We start from the raw sequence: 21,570 nt of genomic DNA, 5'->3' as shown, positions 1-21,570 counted from the left end.
CTCCATCACCATTTATCCAAGACCCCGTGGAGTAAATATTTTGTTTATTACTTTTTGTGCAAACTATAAAAATAACTATAATAAATTTATTGAAATTACAAAGCAACCAACTCTTCTATTAATTAAAAATATATATGTATATATATATATATATAATTAAATTAATTGTCTTACTTGGAAGTAAAAAAAAAAAAATTATTACTCTTATTTATTTTAGAAGTTATGCTAAGTAGTCACAAACGAATAAAGGTCATATATATATATATATAAATATAAATTTTATTTGGTATTTGCGACTAAGCTCACATATATATATATAATTTATTTGGTATATCTCAAGTTAATTTATCACGCCATCTTTTTTAAAAATCAAACTAATCGGGTATGTATTTTTTTGGGGGTTGGAAATCAGATTTTTTGAATTTTCTCCCATCCCTAGGCATACAACTCGCAATAAAATAGAGGCTATGTTAGGGTAAATGTTTTAACAACATATTTGAAAAGTTTGTTTCGATCCATTGTAATTTTATTATGCGCACAGGTTTTGGTTTTTCTAAATTAATGATACAATGGAAAATCCGATCTAAGTTATCATTTCATGCCACTTACCATAAAATGTACAATCTAAAATTTTGTTCATGTGTTAAAATGTCAAGACACTATTCGTGGAAAGAAAAGCGTTTGTCGTTAATAGAAATTTCTTTTTCGATTCATTTTAATGCTGCGTTTTTCATGTATGGAATTTGTGCAAAAAGCGAATGCAATTAAGTGAAAAATAAAACGTAACCGCTTAAGATGGTGGAAAAAAGTGGACCCAATTATTATTATATTTATATTTAATGGATCGTTAGACTCTGATGCTCTATTTATACATTCTTTCAGGCAGGCGCGTCTTTTTGTGTTTTGTTCTTCATTAATTAAACTGGAGTGTTTTTTTTGTATTTTGTATCCTTTGTACCTATATACTATCAAATTTACGTTGGAAGCACTGAATCATATCATCATAAGTATTCCTAAGTACGGTTCTAGTTATTTCGCTGAGAATTCGTTATTGAAAGAGCTTGTGCCCAATGTTGTGGTGATTGTGCAAGAGCACTGCTCATCAACAAGTTGGATATTGTTCCGATATCATATTAGAGAGAGTACGGACTCAAAAGACTGAACACAGAAAACACATCTTTTTTTCATTCGCTGATTAAACATGTATTTATATAGGACAAAGTTCTTTCTGGAGATCGATTGGGGCGGTGGCTTCTTCAGGAAGCTTGCCCATTGTCAACAAATTCTAGAAACTACATTTAATACATTTGCTGAATTCTAGATGGTGGGTAGTTGGAATTAGCTCCTTCCAACACTCCCCCTTAATTCCAACCATATAACAAATATACTATAAGACACTATACTCTTAATTGACATGCCTGCTGGTCTAAGTCTCAACTAGGCTTACAATAAAACATTTCATTTTTGACTTCTTGCTAAAGGGTCCATGCTTGTTCATTTTCCTTTGCTGGTGCAGTTTCATTTTCACCTTTCTTGTCATAAGATAGTGATTGAGCTTCTCCTTTCTTGATTGCAGGTTAACATTCTTTGTATTCAACATTGCTTCACGTTCTTGAGACTTATACTTGTCCTTAATGCTTGCAATTTCTTCAAGTTTTGTTGCTTCTTCCTGATTGTCAATATCTACACACTCAAAAACAACGTTAGATTCATAAACAGAACCATATTGATTTTTGTCATTGTGCTCTTTGGAAAGAGCTTTGCTTCCTTCATTTTTCTTTGCTGACATAGTTGGTTGATTCATGTCTTCAACCTCTTTCGTCAATTCTGTTGCTGCAAACATGTTGTCCTGCATTTGATTTGTGTATGGAGGTAGGCAACTCTTCTCACCAAACAACAACTCATCAATAAGAAGTTTTTCATGCATCATATTTGACTACTCATCATGGGATACATAATTGTCATCAAATTTGACTTCATAAATCTCTGCATCACAGGGTGTTTCCTTAATATCACATACTACTCTATTGTCAGCTAAAGACATACTTTCAGCCTTAATCCAAGCTATGATGCTTTCAACACAATCACTTTTAGCAACAACACCTTCATCAACTTCGGCTTTCTCACTACCCTCCATACTGTATTTCATTTCAAGAATATCCCAAAATATTTTTGCATCACATATTTCACCAAATTCATACAAAATACTAGACAAAATATTTTCATCTAATGCTGATATGATGAGAAACAATGCTACTGCACCTCTACTTTTATCATTGGCATTTATGGAAATTCCTTGAACAAATTGCCATAAATTTACTAAACCAAACAATCCCTCCATTTTTATTGCCCAAAGTTTAAAATTTTTACTTGAGAAAATTGGCAGAACTGGCATTAATCATTTCAGTATTGCATCAGTGTCTTCAAATTCTTCTATCTGATTCAGATCTACTTTTGGTTGAAGCATTTCATATTCTTCTGCAACTATTGCCATTTCATTCTTTCTCTTCACTTGTTTCAAATCTCACCGAGACTGTCTCCTCCATTGACCCATCATTCTACCATAGAGTCTAATTCAAAATAATTTGCAGCTTAAATATTCCTTCAGCGCAGACCTCAGACCTCCTTCATGTCCCATTCTCGTACATGTGGAGATGCAACAATTTCAACTTTCAACAATTTCTCACATCAGCTTCATGCCCTATCTACAACACAACACAAGGTCCCTCAAAGCTCACATAACGATCTCTCACTCTCATTTTTATCACTCACAACACCTCAAGCTCTTGAGACTTAACCTTGCTGCGGTACCAAATCAGAGAACACACACTGAACTTAACACAACACAACTACTGCATGCTCGATATAGACAACACAATAGGAGTCCACGGTCCACAACTTTACACGGTCCAGGCTATTCGACTGGATAGATTCCCAAAGATAATTCTCTCGTCACCACAGGCTTACAACTTCAGCAATTGAACACTGAAGGCTTCTTTCACATGCTCTATCACAGACCTTCAGCGTAAACTCAATTAAAAAACTTCAATTATCACCAGGTATGATATGGATTAAATATAGTGCAACCAAAAAATATTGAGAGTATGGTTTTACCCTTCTATTTCACACGCACCCAGGGCCTTCTCTTACCAGCACTCCAAATGCTTTGATCTTTCCATGCTCCGCCACAGTCCACGACTTTCAGCATCGAACTATGCTCTCTAATCACGCCAATTGCAACAATTAAAAATAAATGTGCAACAGTACTCACGCTCGCCGCTTCTCCAGGAAGTTCCTCACGGCTCCAGCCCGTAACACACAGTGTCCTCCAAATGGCAACGATCGGTCAAGTGGCCTCACTTTCAACTGGAAATTCTTTACAACTTTCAGTAGCTTTGATCTTCAGCTCAACACGTCTCGGACAGGAGCTCACACAATATCACAACTTGGCTCTTTCAACAATGCTCTTGCTTACACCACGGAGCCCTCCTTTGGCTCTAACTGTTAACTCCAACTCAGAGCACGCAGCTCCAACTCACAGCACGTCGGTTCTTTTGGCACATAGAATTGTTGTTATATCCACCGTATGTGAAGTGGTGGATTGTGTGCCACCCAGACGAGAATAGCAGCTGCTTCGTCTAGCGATTGGAGCCTGTATGAAATAGGCTTCCTGCAAGAGTTGTGTCTCTAGTTTGGCTCGAGTAAGTTGCGGTGTATCGATGTCATGGTTGTTGCCAACAGTATGAGCCTTGGAAGAATTATAGTGTAGGAGCGTGTGAATGCTGACGTGACGAGTTTGGTGTGTTGAGTAATCTGCTAGCTTTGCGCAGTGGTGTTGGAACTGGGTGGACGATGATATTGTCGAAATTGTTGAGTTCTATTCTCTGATGAGAGAATGAGAGAACATGCGGTAAGCCTGGAGCAGTCCAGCGTGGTGCAGTCCTGTTGAAGAAATTGGAAGGGTTGCAGATCTCACTGTTGGAAGAAATTGATCTGCTGCGTGTGGAGTCACAAAGTGTATTTTGAAATCCTGCCTTGCATGTTGTATTGTGCCTTCTGATATGTGTTGGTGTGGCCTATTGTGTGGACCTAGTTGGTGCTGACTGTGGAGTAAAAGCTTGTGGCTTGGCATAGCGTGGCAGTTGAATTTTCTCAAATGGTATCAGAGCCGAGGGTTTCAACCTTGTGGAGACTAGTGGAACGCCGAGGTCTGTGGCTAGCCTTGATGTGCGTCTGCCAGGGTGTCAATCACCGTATTTGAAGACCATGTCGAATCTTGTGTGTTGAGGAGGCGTTGAGTCGTGTGTTGTTGGGCTATTGTGAAGGGTTGTTGGAGTCTTTCCTGGCAGAAGGAGGCGTAAACCTGAGCCCAACTGAAAAGTTTAAAGGCCAACGTGCCAACTCCTAAGTGAAGTGTGTGATGTCCACTGGCTGTGAGTGGCTGCTAACAGTAAGCAAGCCGTGTGAGGAGCCGAACAGAACGTGGAAGTGTCGTTGCTTGGTCTGGTGACGTAGTGGAGATGCTAATTTCTTGCTGTTGGAGTATCACTAGAAGTATTATGTAACCCGACGTGGAGTTGCCTAGAGTAGTGCTGAATCCACGTGGCTTGTCGAGGCCCATGGTGGAATGTCTATTGCGGTGTAGGTTACAAATTAAAGACCAGTAAATACCTGGAGAAGCCGCTGCTGGTTGTGATGTGAAGTTGAGGACGTGAAAGACGTTGTGTGTGAAGGAGCCGACGGATTGAGGAGCTAAAGTTTGTTTGTGTAAGAGCAGTGTTGTGTGAACAACGTGAGGAGCCCAACGCGTGTGGAAGCAGTGAGAGTTTACGACTAGGGTTTGACTGTGTCATGCATGTAGTTGTCCAGGCATTGTATTTGAGGGTCACTTATGGTGCAGCTATGTATCATGTATAGCTGACGATATTTGGGATAGTGTGTTAAAGTCATGGTGTGTTGAAGTAGATTGGCATGAAATTCGCGTGGAAGGAATCTGGCAGCATGTGAATCTTCGTCACTGAAGGCCATCGAAAGGAGATCTGCTCCATCTTGAAACTGGAGAAGAAAAGCTTGTTGCAGCCAGCGTGGTCTCCGTGTGTGAAGTGGTGGATTGTGTGCCGCCTGGATGAGAATAACAATGGCTCTAATACCAAATTGGATATTGCTCTAATACCATATCAGAGAGAGCAGGGACTCAAAGACTGAACACAGAAAACACATATTTCTTTCATTCGCTGATTAAACATGTATTTATACAGGACAGAGATCTTTCTAGAGATCGATTGGGGCGGTGGCTTCTTCAGGAAGCTTTCCCATTGTCAACAAATTCTAGAAACTACATTTAATACATCTGCTGAATTCTAGATGGTGGGTAGTTGGAATTAGCTCCTTCCAACACCTTCCAACACAACAAACTCAATTGTCATCTGCGTGATTTGGATATTCTTATAAAGAGCGGACTATTGAGGGAATCTAGCGATGGATTCAGGGTTCCAAGTTCGGATTCCAGCAGGGATGCCCTGGGTATTTTTGTCAAGGGTTTGTTTGTTGGGATTAAGATTGTTAATACTGAACTCAAAAAACAGGCCTTGATTTATCTTGTATAGTTTTCGGAGGAGGATGACATGAATATTCTGTTTGTGGTAGATGGAGGAGTGGATATTCTTTACTTGGTGCGTTTCCTCAATTAACATAACGTTGCTATCAGAGAATATGGAGTTGTTGAGATTCTGGTGCAGTAGTTTGTTGGCTTCAAGGCTTGTGTTGTTGCAGAAAGTGTTGTGACACCGTTGATTAGGTTGTTGGAATTTGGAACTTCTTTGTGCAAGGAGAAAATAGCCGAGGCTCTGCAGGGATTGACTGTTGAACTTGAGGAAGAGAGTATTAATGCCGAGTCGAATGTAATCTTAGGTATCTGTAATTGTAATGATCGTCTACACATAGATAGGGAATATGCCTCTGTGATTTCTACATTTGGTGGAATCTCAGCTCTGGTTGAATTCTGCAAAAATGGGTATCAAGGGCAGATTATTGCGTCAGCAGTGTTGAGGAACTTGGCCTTTGTGGAAGAAATAAGAGGTCTCATGGCACAGAAAGGAGCAATTCATGTGTTGATCAATCTTGTGAATTATCGTACAACCCTTGCACATAAGTCTTCTGCAGAATGTTTGCATCTGTTGGGTGCCCTTCATGAACGCTTGAGGCAGAAGATCTGGACAGAAGGTGGGGTTGAATTCCTTGTTCTTTTTTTGGAAAAAGCCATGAGTATCGAGGTCTGAGAAATTGCACTAAGGGCCATCCATAGTCTCTCTGCGTCCATTTTCTCCGTAAGTATTTTGATGTCCTCTGTATTTGTTAAAGATCTCACAGCTGGAATGATCTTTGATACTAACTGTTGTATGGTGTGTTTATCAACAATCACAAAAGATTTTTCCGGTACAATTTGTTTGTTGCGTTGTTCCAGCTTCAAGGTTGTTAATTGAGGCCCTTCCAAGAGTTACTTTTCATTTGTACTTTTGTTGAAGTTTCTGTGTTGATTAGTGCGAAAGTGCGTCATTTTCATTTTCCTCATGATTTGTTTTCCCAATACCTTGTTTTGCATAGTGCTTCAACAAAAAATTTCCTTCTGTAAATATTTAAGTGACCTTCGGAATTATTGGGCAGGGTTTACAATTGCATTTGAATTCTTCGCATGATCTATTCAATTTTGATTTTTGTGTTAGTAAATGGTGTTATTTTTATTATTTTCGAATGCTTATTGGAATTTGAAATCTTTGATATCTTGATCTGAATTATTGGGTGTTAGGATTCTTTTTCAATATGCTATTTGCACCATATGTCTAGCAAGAAATGAAGAAATGAAGTTGTTGCTTGTAAATTTATGTCACTGATTGGATTAATATAATGCTTCTCCAATGAAAATAATTAGGGAAATGTAATTAAATTCTATGCTATAGTCTACTAGGCTTTAGAGGATGATAAGAAATTAAGAAAATGTGAATTTATAGTTTTACCAGTTTTTCTTTTGTTTCAGGCCGAGAGTCTACAGAATAGTTCATTACCTATTCCTCAACTGGAGAGCCCAAAACTTCCCTACAATATTGCTGAACAATAACTAGGTGCAATTTATGGTGGTGAATAGGTTTACACAAATTGGAGAATGTTAAATAAAAACTGCATGAGCGACTGTCGAATTGTGAAAGCCAGTAATGGAGGAGATAACTTTGTATGTCACCAATAGATTGAGAATTGGCCTATCTCATTTGCATGGGCCTTTGTCAATTTTCCATCTTTTGTAAAATCGTCATCAAGAAAGGGTTTCCAATCAGTTGTAGATTCTAATACATATACATTCTTACAATTTTTTGTTATCAAGGAAGCTAATTCCAATTATACAAGGGTATGAATTAAATTTTCCACCATTTAATGTGATTCAAGCTTTTGGATTTATATGTCAAAGAGTAAACTCTCTTGTAGGATGGAGAAATCTTGAACATTTTTCTTTTGCCTCATAATATGTCATCAAATGAAGTTTCAACTAAGGATCTTGCATGTTCAAATTCAATGACATGAATGTATTTTCAGCAAATATAAGTGTGTTGCCTTATTATTTTCAAGGTTGCTTTCTAGAATTGTTAAGTTTTAGAAATTGTTTTTCATTTAGATTTAAAATGAATTGGTGTTAGCTTTAAAAAAATTGGAATTTATTCTTCTTCTTTTTTCCATAAAGAACAAATATTTAAGGTAATTAAAATCACTATTTGGGAACTTTAAATGTTGAAACCACCTTAAAATAACATTTAAAATGATTTTGTTTATTTTTTAAAATATTTTTTCATATTGTCTCTAGAGAGACAATAGTTGGAATTATGGACATATAGTCTTTATAGAGACAATATGTTTTTAATCTCAGCTATTGTCTCTGAAGAGACAAAAATGTAATTGTCTCTAAAGAGAAAAAAATGAAAATGTCTCTACAAAGAAAAATGAAATTGTCTCTTAAGAGACAATAATGCCTGTGTCTTTATAGAGACAATAATAATATAGGTTTTATATTGTCTTTATAGAGACAATTTTTTAAGACAATAATTTTGAGACACCCGCTTAAAGACAATATTTAAGACAATACACAAGTTTTTTTTGTCTCAAGTTAAGACAATTGACTCGAAAATTGTCTTAAAACCCTCCTACATGTAGTAGTGCTATAAGGAGATAAGCCAAAAATACAATTAAAAAATAATTGTTTTTTTTTCTTTTCCCTCCAAAATGTTTACATGTACCTCTTTTTAAATTTAAAGGATTTTGATATGCTTACATATTATGACATGGAAATTACGTGAAAAATTGATGGGCACTTTAGGGTTTAATTTCCTCTAATGAGGAAAGAGGGAGAGAAAGGACGGTAACACGTGGGGAGAAATAGAGAGGAACGAAGGGAGGGAGGGGGGTGGGGATTAGAGAGAGAGAGGGGTGGATTAACAAAGGCTAGATAGGGGGTATAGGAGGGAGACATAAGAAGAGAGAGATAAAAGGATAGGGAGAGAGAAAATGATGAAGAGGGGGGATGGAATGGAGGGAGAGAGTGGGGGGAAAGAGAGAGAGAGAGGTAGAGAGAGATAGAAAGAGGGAGAGATGAGGAGGTAGAGAGATAGAAAGAAGGAGACATGGGAGTGAGATAGAGATAGCGAGAGAAAACGATGTGGAAAGGGAGGACAGAGAGACATAGAGAGAAAGGGATATGGAATTGGGGGGAGAGAGAGGAGGGAAACACAAGGGGGAAGAGAGAGAGAGAGAGAGAGAGGGAGGGAGGAATATGGAGTCAACGAATGAGGGAGAAAAAGGGGGTGTTAGAAAAAGGGGGAGAGAGCCCAATATATGACAGAGACAAAAGGAAAAAGAGAGAAGAAAATAAGAAAAGGGGAAAAGATGAAATGAGAGGGGGGGAGGAGGGACAAATAGAAGGAGAGGAGTAAGATGGACAAAGTGTGTGTACCTTCTATGATGGGTGCACTTTAATATGAGATTTAATGTAATACAATACACACACTTTAGTAATGAGTACTTGTGCTATTAAGATAACGTCTTTGGTTTTAGGTTTGGATTGACAAACTTCTTGGTTTGGTTGCATAATAAAAAAGACATCCATTTTTACAACATCCTATTCTTAACCGTGATTTTGTATATGCTCTAAACATTCATTTGCTAATGAATCTAAATGCAGACACACACACACACATAATTAGTTGACTTATTTTGAAATAGGAAAAGCATGTCCTTCACACAAAGTGCTATTTTTTAAATGCAATGAATAACTTGCTTCATAATTTCCTAGTTAAGTCCCATCAAAACCACTACCATAACATACCAACTATCACTACCATAACATACCAACTATCATTAATCTCCACTTTAAAAACTAATAAAAAATCTAAGAACTACTGAAAGTTTAATAATGCAACAACTTATAACATACCAACTATCATTGTTCTCCACTTTAAAAACTATTGCAAATTCTAAAAACTACTACACATTTAATAATGCAACAACATAGACTCATTCTAATTCTAGTTTAATTCTTCAAAACACTATTTTATCAACTCTATATATAAAAAACGAAAATCCATGTTGACTTAATCATAAATAAATTTACATTTTAATTAATTTTTAAATCATTTTTACTAACTTTCAAATTAAAATATATTTAACATCTTAATTATTTTTTAAATAATTCTTAATAATTTAAAATTAAAATAAATTTAACAGAAACCCTCCAGTGACTCAGGTGACTGTAACTTGCTTCAACAAATATTAAACATTACAACAATTTAAATTTTAGCAGAGATGACTGTTAATCATTTCCTTTAACCTATTTAATTATCCACGGATAACTGAAAATAACTGACTTGCCAATGGGTAATAAATATACTTAAATTTAAACAAATATATTATCCAACAATATAACCCAAGTATTTACTGCCCATTATCAAGTCAGTTGTTTCTTTCCCTCACGGATATCTACCTACCAGAATATATCTACTTACCAGTAATTTACCAATTGAATTGAAGCAGGACACTGCGTTGCATCTATTATTTTACAATAAATGATTATGATGATTATTGGTTAAAAAACAAAAATTGTACAAAGAAGCATTGCAGAATATTGAACTGTAAATCTTTTCCGATATCTGTTCAATTAATTTATACAAGTGCCAATAACAAATTCACCTTACTTTGAATACAACAGGGTCTGTTCATACGATCTCTTAATCTTCATGAATATGTTGTAGCCACAGTATTCTCTTCACTGATACTTTCAAGCGTCGGTTTCCAACAATGGCCTCTTGACTTCACCAACTGCTCATATTCTTTCCGCAATTCAGGAGTATTGCAGAGCCTACGTTTATCATCCATGGAATCGATCTCGACTGCACGCCTTCCTTCATCAACGTTGAGCCTCCTGTTTTCGGTAAGCGTTGTAACAAACTCCGGGCAGACTCTGATCCGAAGGCCTTCGTCACCGTTGCTTTTTTGTATTTCAAAGGGCTGGCAGATAAGCGAAGCACGTTCGATTCTGCGAAGGGGATCTGATAGGCAAGAACTGGAATTACTTAAGTGGTGGAGCCTTTGAGGGCGGCGGTGGCGGTATTAAGGAAGCCAAAGATAGAAGAGATAAGGGGGACTGAGAGAAGTGTTGGGGTGGAAGGAAGTACTTGTTAGCCACTTTCAGTTGGTCATCTGGTGAAAGAGCAGGCGTCTTCTGTCCAATATACAAAGAATCGAAGTGACAGACTAAATGTTGAGGGAATTCTTGAATGATCTGAGCGGCGCTAAGGGGTCTATGAAGGATGTGAAGGGTGCCATCTGAGCAAACCAGTTGGATGGTTTCCTTGTTATTGCCCACTGTCAGGCAGGCCGTATGGTTGCGCATATTCTCTTTAGTTGGTTCTGTGCAAAGCAAAATATAGAGATACAAAGGAGTGCAGTAAGAGCGTGTTTATATAGACGTTGTAAAACCAGCATCCATGGAATAGAGAAGAGATACGTGAAGTATTAGGGTACCTAAAGAGGTATTACACGTTAGTCGATCATGAGTTGTATTGTATTTTAGTCGATTATTCGATAGATGGATTCCATCTCCATGATTATTATGTCAATTTAAATTTTTATTTGACTTTCAGAATGGTCAGGATCATCCACCATTTTATTCCACGCTAGAAGAGCGTTTCAAAATCTTTCCCGTGGGCATCCAAAGCATCCAGCGGGCGAGGAAAGTGAACCCCAACCCTCGCCTTTGCTCTATTTTCGTATATAATCCCAAGCTTCACCGAGTCCAGTCTTCAAGAGCCGGCGACGCGTGCAACGAAGTCATTGTTCCAAGAAGTTGTCCTTTAACTGACATACTAAGCTCTAGAAACAGAATAGGTGAGCCCCTCGTCGGAATCTTTCACACGTGCTTGAAAACCAGCGAGTCTAAGACAGAGATGCTTAACAATTATGGTGAAACACGTCCCAAAACCTCTCCGCAGAAGTAACCCGTGCAATAAGAAAACTTCATTTTGCCATAAAAACAACTCGACAACATTCTTGGACCTCATCTGACGGTTATATTCTATTTCTTCTTCTATTTAAATGGATTTAGCAGTTAGTTTCAAGTTATTGAAGATACGTGAAGGGTTCACTGGAAATTTTTAGCAGTTAGTTTTAAGTTATTGAAGATACGTGAAGGGTTCACTGGAAATTTTTGCCAAATTTTTGAAGACAATAGAGGGTTTTCCATAAATATGTATTAACAATTATTCATTGACCGTAGAAATATACATGTTAAAATTTTTAACTGTAAAATATATATGTTAAAATTTTTGAATCATTCAAGATATAATCCATATAACATAAAATTCAACAATTATTTATTTACTGTGAAAATATACATGATAAAATCTTTAACTGTAAAAATATATATGTTAAAATTCTTGAATCTTTCAACATATAAACATCCATACAACATAAAAATTTAGAAGTACAAAATATCTAATTGAATGTAAATTTCAGATTATTTCTAAAATTTGATGGATATAAGTTAAATAAAATTGATTTTACTTATATTTAATAAAGCTATTAATTTTCTTAAATATTTTAGAATCAATATTAGATATATAGATATATTATTTTACATCTATATAAGATTAATATTTGTAATTAATTTTTTATTATCAATTTTTTTTTTGAAAATTTTGAATTAGAAAATAATTAAAAATCATCCACCATATATATATATATATATATATATATTTTATTTATTTCCATAAAAGTATTTTTTTTTACAAAACCTTTTAAAATAATATATTAGTAAGATTTTCAAATTTTAAATATATTTGTTACATTCCACGTCTTTATTGTCTAATTTTGGTTAATATGATCTATTCACATTTTCTTCTTTCTAATGTATATGGCCTGACCTCTCCTAAGGATAAGCCTTTTTACCTCCAATTCCTCGCTGGAATGCACAATCTCCCCTTCCTTACCCCTCGACAAAGATTTCAATGTCTTCAAATCATTCTTCAAATGATTGAATGAGAAATGTGGAAGCATAAGGTGGTTTGTTGTAGACTTCATTTTCTTCCAAGACACAATGATGACCTTGCATCTAGTTAATTTTTAATTTTGAAACTATTAATGGATTCTTCACCTAGAAAAACTAAAGAGAAGCCGTGCATCAAGTAGCCTCAAAATTTTACTGCTTTTTAAAGCAGTGGAATCTATCGTGGCCTCATACATCTTTGTCACGATCTCATTAACTTAAACGCATAACAACAAAAAAAAATTTATAAGATGGGTCAACTCTTAACCCTCTTTTCCTAACTAACAAGTTCATTTGCTATCTATTGTCTCCGCCTAACCCTATACGCATATACCCATATGCATCCGCTCATACCAAACCCGGTTCAACTAATACACATATTAATGTTTATATATATTAAACCTTAACATCATGCCATACCCGTTGAACATGGATTTCCGCCTTACTAAGGTTTTGGTGACAGCAATTGATGTGTCGGGAGTCCTGCTGTCATACCCGGCTTGTTAAACATGGTTTAGGTGCCAAGTGGTGAATAAATGAGAACCCAGCTCACCCTTTCCGTGGCCAGATGGAACAGCTTCACGTGAAGTCATGTGCCATGCGGAGGGTTGACCCACACTGGGTTTCGCGCCAGGTGATCCCGCCTAAACCAACGATGGAGATCATTCCACCTTATCGAACGGTTCAGATTCACTTAGGGTTTGTCAATCGATATATGACCACCGGGTTCGTCGGACTGGGCTCATTTGCTTCCACCGCTGCAGCCGAGCTCCTCCATCACTTCGGCAGTCTTCTCTGCAACCTTCCGGTTCCTGCCTTGCGGTTCAGGTAATGGATGTTTCTGTTGCCACTCGGGTATTCATTTTACAGTCAGCTCTCAGTTATATTTCGTCATTCTTATAACCCTCTGCAATTCTAACTGTGATTGAATGTTCACTATGGGGTTTTTGTACAGGGCAACTTGCCATCCTCAGCTTTTCCCACAGCGCGCAGGAGAAATTGGGCAGCTAATGAAACACACAGGTATGCCACCCGTCCATTGGTCCTTCCTGGATAAATGGTTTACTGTCATATTGTATGCGATGATTGCTGGCTGAGACACGGTTTATGTTTTCCTACTTACCTGTCTCAGGTCCGTTACCTTGTTTGAAACCCTGGTTGCGCTCATACAGGCGGCCTCTCCAATGCCAGGCCTGTTCCGCGTGAACCCTTAGGGTTTAGATGGGTTCTACTCATGGCTTTCACACCATTCTCTTATATTTCTGTACATTCGATTGGGTTAGGGTTTCAGACCTTAAAGAGTCATTGTCTGTATATTGAAAGCTCTCTCGAGCTATTGACAGTTATATGAAGTTCCGGACTTTGCAATAGTTGTATTATTTGGTTGTGTTATTTTGCGGTTTACCGCTGTCTCCCATGTCTATAACTCTCACGGCTATACTACGTTTTTCAGTCTTTTTAATGGGGACATGCTTTCGATTTACAGAATCTAATGATACTCCTTAAATGATCATTTGTTCTTTTGCCGGTTCATATGGAATTTAAAATCAGGGTTCCACTGTATGTTCATCTTTAGATTCATAGACTTCATGGTTTTATTACAGCATGCGATATTGGGTATAATCTTGATGGTTCACATGCGTCCGTTTTAAGCAAGGCTGTTTCTATTTCATATATATATTTATATTCAAAGCGTTTCTGAGGTAGTCCTGCGCTCGGTATATGAGCGCAAAGTCTGCCTCTCCGCTGACAGTTATTTACATCGACCCTTAAATGTCAGAGTTACTATATGTATAACATTCAGGTTGCATTTCGTATTGTTGACCTTATTTGGAACTATGTGTTTGGTTTCTTGCTTCGGTACGCTTAGCTATTTTTCGGGTCTGTTACACAGGATGTAAACCCTCATCTGGGTCTGTTAGTATGGCTTGGCTAGTATTGTATTATTAACTGTACCATACTACTCTTTACAGCACTATTCCGTAAAATGCTTTCAACGATACAGTATGGATTTCTATATGATGTTTCCTGTTTATACAGTAATTTGTGCTTGTTTTAATGCTTCGTGTATACAGCATTTCATTCATACCATTCTGCCTAATTTATACAGTATACAGTTTCCGATTATACCATTCTTTCTCGTTTATACTATATTAACTTAATAAATAGCTCTACACGGTTTAGTTCTCTTATCTGTCTTTGGCTTATAAAGCGCGTTCGCTTATGTACAAGCGCTAGGTGACTGAGTGACTGACTCGGGTTTCTACCCAGTATTTACAGATCACTCAGCTCGATGACATTCCTCTTTTGTGCTCTGGTTTCTTCCTCACAGATATTTAATGCGGTTTTCTTTGCCGTCTCAACAGCTCTAAGAACTGTCTCTGTTCTGAGCGTAAAGTAACTAAACAACCCTTGGTTATTAAAACAATATTTGCAGGAGTGACCACAGTCACACATCTTTCATTTACACACATTTCAAGATCTGTATGTATTAACCTGGGTACATAACACAGTAACTAAAGGAAATAATACAGGTTCTGTGTCCTGTAGGAACACTTCACCACCTGTTCTTTCTTCACTAACTAGATTAGAGAATGCATACCTGGATATTCCCGCTACCGATGTTCTTACTTGATGTCCTTACTTTCAGAGGTCACCTGCAACGTTTTGCTCTTATCCTCCCAACCTTGAGATCCACTTCGCTGGATTCTCCCCCCGAGCCGTCTTGCAGGCCTGCAGCCTTCGACAAGACTCTTGCACCTCTGTGCTAGGTTATCTGGTCCTTACCAGACTTAACCTTTTCTTTTACTCTCCAGGTTATCTGGTCATTACCAGACTTAACCTCTTTTCTTTCTCTGCTCTCTCATGGAATTCCTCTCTCCCTGCTTGTTCCTCAACCTATCCTCTCCTGGCCTCCCCTTCTGATAGGGTGCTCGCTGATCCATTTAACCAATGCCAAGAATCAGTTGTAACTGATATGTAATTTAAAATTACTTTTACGCAGGTTTGATTAACTGATTGGTAATTTAAAATTACTTTACGTGGGGTTAATCACAATAGGTATATTACAATCTTCTTGGAAGCATCCATAATTTAGAGTCATTGCTAAGCCACTAGCATATATGCGTTCTACACCTCGCTATAGGCTTGTTTTCCTGAAGAAGATTTGACTTCATATTCTTGATTTCTAGGAAAACATAAAGAGTGGGTGGCAAGAACAAGAAGCATTAAAAGGATTTTCAATGTATAAACTCCCAAAAAAATTGAAACACATAAAATGGCAACTCAAATGTTGGAACAAAACTAAATTTGGCAATATTCTAGAGGAGAAATGCAAAATGGAGGTCATACAACAAGAATCCATTCACTATGGTCTATCAGATGCATTAATTATAGAAGAAGCCACTACCCTCACTAATCTTGAAAAACGCAGGAAACAGGAAGAACTTTTAATGTAGTAAATATCACGGGCTCATTAGCTTAAATAAGGGGAAAGAAATATTGATTTCTTTCATAAATCCACTCTCCATTGTTGGCATCATTATTGCATATCTTCCATCAAAAGCTCCACAAGAGAAAAAATGTTATAATATCAATATATTACTCAAAAGATTACTAGCTTTTATCAAAATATTCTAACTAAACTTATTCAAAATATTTCATTGGAGATCTAATGCCTCATCAAGCACATCACCGCTACAGTCACCATAGAGTAAAATGAGGCGTTGCTCCAAGAAATATCGCTTCAAGATGTGGAAGTGACTATCAAGGTGATGCCAAGCAATAAGGCCCTTGGTCTGGGTGGATTCACTATAGAATTACTTTAGGCATGTTGGTCCATAGTGGGCCAAGAGGTATGGAAAGAGGTGGAAGAATATAGGAGATCTCAATCCGTTGTCTAATATCTTAATGCCACATTCTTCCTTTGGTCCCAAAATAGGATAAAGTGGATGATCCTAATGGATTGAGACCCATTTATCTCTATAATTGTATATATAATATCATCACTAAGATCATTTCTAATCACCTCAAGCCCCTCCCCCCTAAAGATGATCTTACCAAAGCAAACAATATTTGCAAAAGGATGTCAAATCCCAAATGGCATTGTGGATGTTCACAAATCCATCCACTCCCTAAAAGTCCCTCAAAAAATTAGAGCACTACTAAAGTGATGCCTCTCAAAACCCTTTGATAATATCAATTTGAAATACTTATTCCATATTATTTAACCCTTTGGCTTTTCTCTAGACTGGGTTAAATGGATCAACAATATGTTATCATTTTTCTCTTTCTCCATCCTTGTAAATAGTTCTCCCTCCACCCATTTCAAATCCTCCTAAGGTATTTGGCAGGGAAAACCCCTCTCACAACTCCTTTTTATTCCGGTAGTGGAAGGGCTAGGGAGAAGTTAGTAAAAAGGCAGTTTCCAAGAAAACACTAAAAGGCCTTTTTCTGTTCAATAATGATCTTTCCCTCATATATCAACATTTCTTCAATGATGCCATGGGTATGGGAAACCACACAATCTATGAACCCTAAGAGTTCCTTCGAATTTTGGAAGAGTTTTCTCTAATGTCTGGCATGGAAGTGAACAAATCCAAATCTTAAGTTTTTTTCTTCAACACTCCATTAACCATCTAGGGTCCCATAACTAACATTTTGGGTTTCTAAAAATGCAAGCTTCCCTCGAAATATTTAAGAGCCCCACTAGTTGATAGCTCGTGGAGATGGGGCTTAGGGAGGTCCTTTTATCCAAAATCAGTAGTAAGTTAGCAGGATGGGCTTTTCACTCTTTGAATATTGTTTGCAGATTAGTCCTTCTAGAAGTAGTGTTATGAGCCCTTCCCATTTTCTTGTGTTCAACATTAATGGAACCATCCTCAATCCTCGAGGAACATTTGTGAATCTAACTCAAATTCCTTTTGGGGGGATCCAATATGGAGAATAAATGTTACCTGGTAGCATGGTACAAGCTCTATAAACCAAGAAGAAAAGGAGGACTTGGTTTTTGTGATGCCGCCATTATTATGGTGGTCTTGGGTGAAAACATTTTATGGAAACAAATCCAGGGTGACCCTGATCTCTATAAATGAATTTGGGACCATAAATATTCCCTTCTCACACATTCAAAGCTCTTGGTATTCTTACTCACCATGTCTCCTAGTTCATCTATATGGCCTTTATCAAAGAAAGGAATGCACTTGATCTAATAGCATTTCTTTTGGGAAATTTAAGACAACTGCATTTGTATATTCTCGGAAGACTCTTGGCAATAGCTCCCAAAGCTTTGTGAAAATCTACAATGTAACAATATGAGAGAAAAAATGACAACTAAGGGTCTAAAAAACTTGCAGACTATTGGACCATAACCGATCCCAACCAGCAATGGTGCTTAGGGTTACCAATGACATCTTGGCAAACCAAAAAATTAGAAGAACAATCACAACAATTCTATGGAAGCCTTCAATAGATGTTGATTCCTAGTTCAACTCATCCGGACAAGATCTGATGTTGCTATGTCGTAAACGGAACCTTGTATATTCAGGAGGCCTACCATTTGGATTTAAGTCATCAAGGTCTACCAACAAAGTAGGTATGGGTCAAAATATGGAAACAACACACCTGGCCAAAAATATCCTTCTTTTTGTGGTTTTTGGCTCAAAATAAAAATCTAACACACAAAAACATTCTAAAGCATAATTATCAAGGGCCATCAAGATGCCCGATGTTCCTTCTCCACTTGGAAATTTAGGAACATCTTTGCAACCACTGGACATTTTCCACCTTCCTCTGGCCTTACTTAGAAGAGAATGTTTATTTATCGAACAAAGACCCTATCATCATTCCCAACACTATTGCTAATGGGTCAAAATTTGTTTTCTCAAATATGATTCTTAATCACATTTGGATGCTTTCCCCTAGTTTCATTTTGTGGGCGATTTGAAAAGAGCACAATAGGATAATCTTCAAAGGATCCTCTATGCCCATTAACATTATTTTGAAATTTTCTCTTGTCAACATCAAAGAATCAATTATTTCCCTCTCATGGTCCCATTCCAACTAACAGGCTCAAGGAGAGGAAGCTCAACTTCTTAATCGTTAGAATCTCATTCCCTCTACCTTTCTCCATTATCCATCCCTTACCGCTCCCCTCCACTCGTCATCCCCTCTTCATGGTCCCCTCCTACATGTCTTTCCTTAAACTAAATTTTGATGGCTCTTTGAAAGGGACTCCTAGTCCAACCAGATTTGGTGGTATATTTAGATATCACAAAAGCCTTCCACTCTTCATATACTTAGGATCATTTGGTATTAATAGCAATAATGTGGAAAAAATCACTAGTGTAGTCATAGGGATGGAAATTGAATAAGTATATGGGTACTCCAATTTTTTTTTATGGAAGGCGGTTATCCACTTATCATCTACATTCTCATTAAGCTACAGAATGGCACTGAAGTTCATAAATCATCCAAAAGTTGGTGTCTAGAAGCGCTCATATACAAATCTTCCTCTATTCTTGCTAATATCTTGACCATTGTCCCATCCTACATTTGGAAGATAGGAAACAAAGTAGTAGGTATGCAAGTTAATCATGGATGTTTGGACTCTTATAAACTACCCTCATCCACCTATAACCTTCTACAAGACTCCCTTATTAAAGACATGTACCGGAAACTGATTCAACATGATACATTTGTCCCATATGGGGTGTTTATGGTGCAAAATGGGGGGGGGGAGGCGTGCTACCATCGCCCCACATGGTGAAGTGGCTCTATAACATGCCAGCATGCCCCCATAAAGAGTGTTTATGGTTCTATTGATCCAAAGGCCTCACCATATGTCACTTGAATGCAATTAACTGGAACTCATTCCTGATCATTACCATAGTCTTGAATGCCTGCCATCTTGCCAGGTTTCTCACCAAGCCTTGGCTTTTGTGATGAGCATTCCTACTCCAATGCAGTTTATGGTGCTCTCCTTCACAATGCAATTCATACTTTGTGCAAAGTATCCATTTGTTGATGCAACGAAAGTGAATAAAGGAAATTTAGTCTTCTCTTCCGGAATCAACCCAGGTTTGGTACCCATTTCAGCCCATCACCAATAATTTCTTAATCAGAATGATATGGTCTATCCCGTCAATCTTGAGAATCCAAAACCAGAATTTATTTTATAACTTCAACAGGGATAGAATAAAAGAAAGTTGGCACTGTGTCAAAGGCGAAAGATCGAGACTGTTTAACACCAACAATACCTACACCACCTTTTCTACTCATCATTCGCTAATGAGGAACCATAATGGTAGTAACAAGACAACATTGTAAGAAATCAATAATAGCACCGTGATAAAAAAAGGTAGCAAAATGGATGCACCATTTCCCCTTCAAGACAAGGTCAAAATACAAATAGATCATCCCCCAACCTGCACACCAGACAACCGAATTCAAGGAGGTTTTAAAGTTTAAAAACTACAAGGAAATGAGACACCACAACCTCCAACATCATACAACCATATGGTGACTAAACATACCCAACAAGACCATAATAAATTTACATCCACCAAGAGAAAATGACAAGATGTTTCCATACAAAAAACAACAAATAAGCTTCTCTATCAACCTAAGAGAACCCCAATTCAGAAGACCATAGAACTCTAGGGATGAGAACTAGAAAGGCAAAAACAAAACCCTGAATAAATACCATTTTTATACTAATAGAAATAGACTCCCCTTAACTTCAAAACCAAACTGAAAAATGACTTGGGTACTAAGAACCACAAAGAATAAGTGGGAAAGGATATGAAATACCCATGTATTCACTCTCCAAAGAGGGTAAGGTTAAATAGATGACCACCAATTCAAATACTCGCCCAATCTCTGTGGAGTGCATATATAGGACGAAAAACATTGACTCCAAAATCATAACAACTTGAACTAAATATCACATAACACTAACTCCACACAACCAAATGTGAACTCATCGACATGCAACCATAATCCAAAGAAATTCACAGTGAAATAATTCAAGGTGGAAGAGCTAGATGAATGAACCTCACCTCCACTCCCATATGTAACGTACCTCTACCACCCCATAGAAATGATCAAACATTTACAACAAAGGGATGTCAGGTGTGAATACCTAGCCCTCTCACATATGCACTACCACATCATTCACTCGATGAGACAAATGTACATCAGGCTCATTTCCCAAAAAAATTGCATACCCACCACTGTTCGCACCCCCATAGGGGATCAATATATCCTTCTTTAATATCCCTTGAGGATATTGATTCCTTCCACCAAAATAGCTAGGGGCCAACTTTCATCCAATATTAAAGCTCTTGACTTACACCCTAAATTCACCAGAAAATCAGCGACTGCATTTGCAGATCTTTTGGAGTGCATGATAGTCACAGTCTAAATGTTGAAGAAAAGAACTGACATGAACCACAATACCTTCAAACCTATAAATTTTAACTAATTTATCGAGTGGTTTCCCATCTAATAATTGTTGCAAACATTGTATAACAATTTGAGAGTGTCTATCCACTTGCGAAAGTTGATAACCTTCACAAATAGCTATAAAATGACCTTTGTCTAAAGTAAAAAATTATGCCATGTTGTTTCTCATTGAACCACAAATCTGAGCAGAAATCTGCAAGGGAACTGAGTGTCAGTGACGAATAACACCCCCAAAACCAGCAACACTTGGGTTCCCCTTTGTTACACGTCATTTTGTCACCATTAGGAAAATGTCCCCAAATTCTAATCCATCGCTATCTAAAGAACCCTTCTCAGTAATATCCTACAAAGTTAGAAGAAAAGCCAATTTGAAGATTCCAAGAATCTTGGGTTGCATTTCTTAAAAACCCTAATTTTAAGCAGTGTCGCACCTTTCCTAGAAACAATTTGTGACACCACAGGTTAAGTTATTGAGACATGCGCAGAGTCATGCAGTGTTCTCCATTACAAAGTGTGACACACTTTCAACA

General features: G+C 37.3%; 2 protein-coding genes across 2 annotated transcripts; one reads left to right on the top strand and one right to left on the bottom strand.

The window, feature by feature from the left end:
• Positions 1-10,269: 10,269 nt before the first annotated feature.
• Positions 10,270-10,927, bottom strand: LOC149199957 (uncharacterized). Its single transcript, XM_089400785.1, has 2 exons — positions 10,710-10,927; positions 10,270-10,570 (listed from the first exon to the last, which is right to left on the bottom strand). The coding sequence occupies exons 1-2, from the start codon at positions 10,925-10,927 to the stop codon at positions 10,270-10,272; spliced, it is 519 nt and encodes a 172-aa protein (XP_089256911.1).
• A 2,200-nt stretch (positions 10,928-13,127) lies between these two features.
• Positions 13,128-14,090, top strand: LOC149199956 (uncharacterized). The gene is made up of 3 exons (XM_089399489.1): positions 13,128-13,405; positions 13,533-13,600; positions 13,710-14,090. Exons 1-3 carry the CDS (start codon positions 13,146-13,148, stop codon positions 13,781-13,783), a joined length of 402 nt encoding a protein of 133 aa, XP_089255615.1. The 5' UTR covers positions 13,128-13,145; the 3' UTR covers positions 13,784-14,090.
• The last annotated feature ends 7,480 nt before the right edge of the window (positions 14,091-21,570 follow it).

The sequence above is a fragment of the Pinus tabuliformis genome, chromosome 2_1 (assembly GCF_031772625.1).
Source record: "Pinus tabuliformis cultivar Carrire ecotype Pingquan chromosome 2_1, CPIR1, whole genome shotgun sequence".
NCBI lineage: Eukaryota > Viridiplantae > Streptophyta > Pinopsida > Pinales > Pinaceae > Pinus > Pinus tabuliformis.
The sequence above is the reverse complement of the archived record's forward strand: the minus strand, read 5'-3'. Positions and strand labels throughout refer to the sequence as shown.

Bases quoted from the DNA above. Each gene is read 5' to 3' on its own strand.
- LOC149199957 (XM_089400785.1), bottom strand. From the start codon at position 10,927: ATGCGCAACCATACGGCCTGCCTGACAGTGGGCAATAACAAGGAAACC. The intron at 10,571-10,709 runs GTACTTCCTTCC...TCCCCTTCGCAG, and splicing joins CAACTGAAAGTGGCTAACAA to AATCGAACGTGCTTCGCTTA.
- LOC149199956 (XM_089399489.1), top strand. From the start codon at position 13,146: ATGGAACAGCTTCACGTGAAGTCATGTGCCATGCGGAGGGTTGACCCA. The intron at 13,406-13,532 runs GTAATGGATGTT...GTTTTTGTACAG, and splicing joins GTTCCTGCCTTGCGGTTCAG to GGCAACTTGCCATCCTCAGC. The intron at 13,601-13,709 runs GTATGCCACCCG...TACCTGTCTCAG, and splicing joins GCAGCTAATGAAACACACAG to GTCCGTTACCTTGTTTGAAA.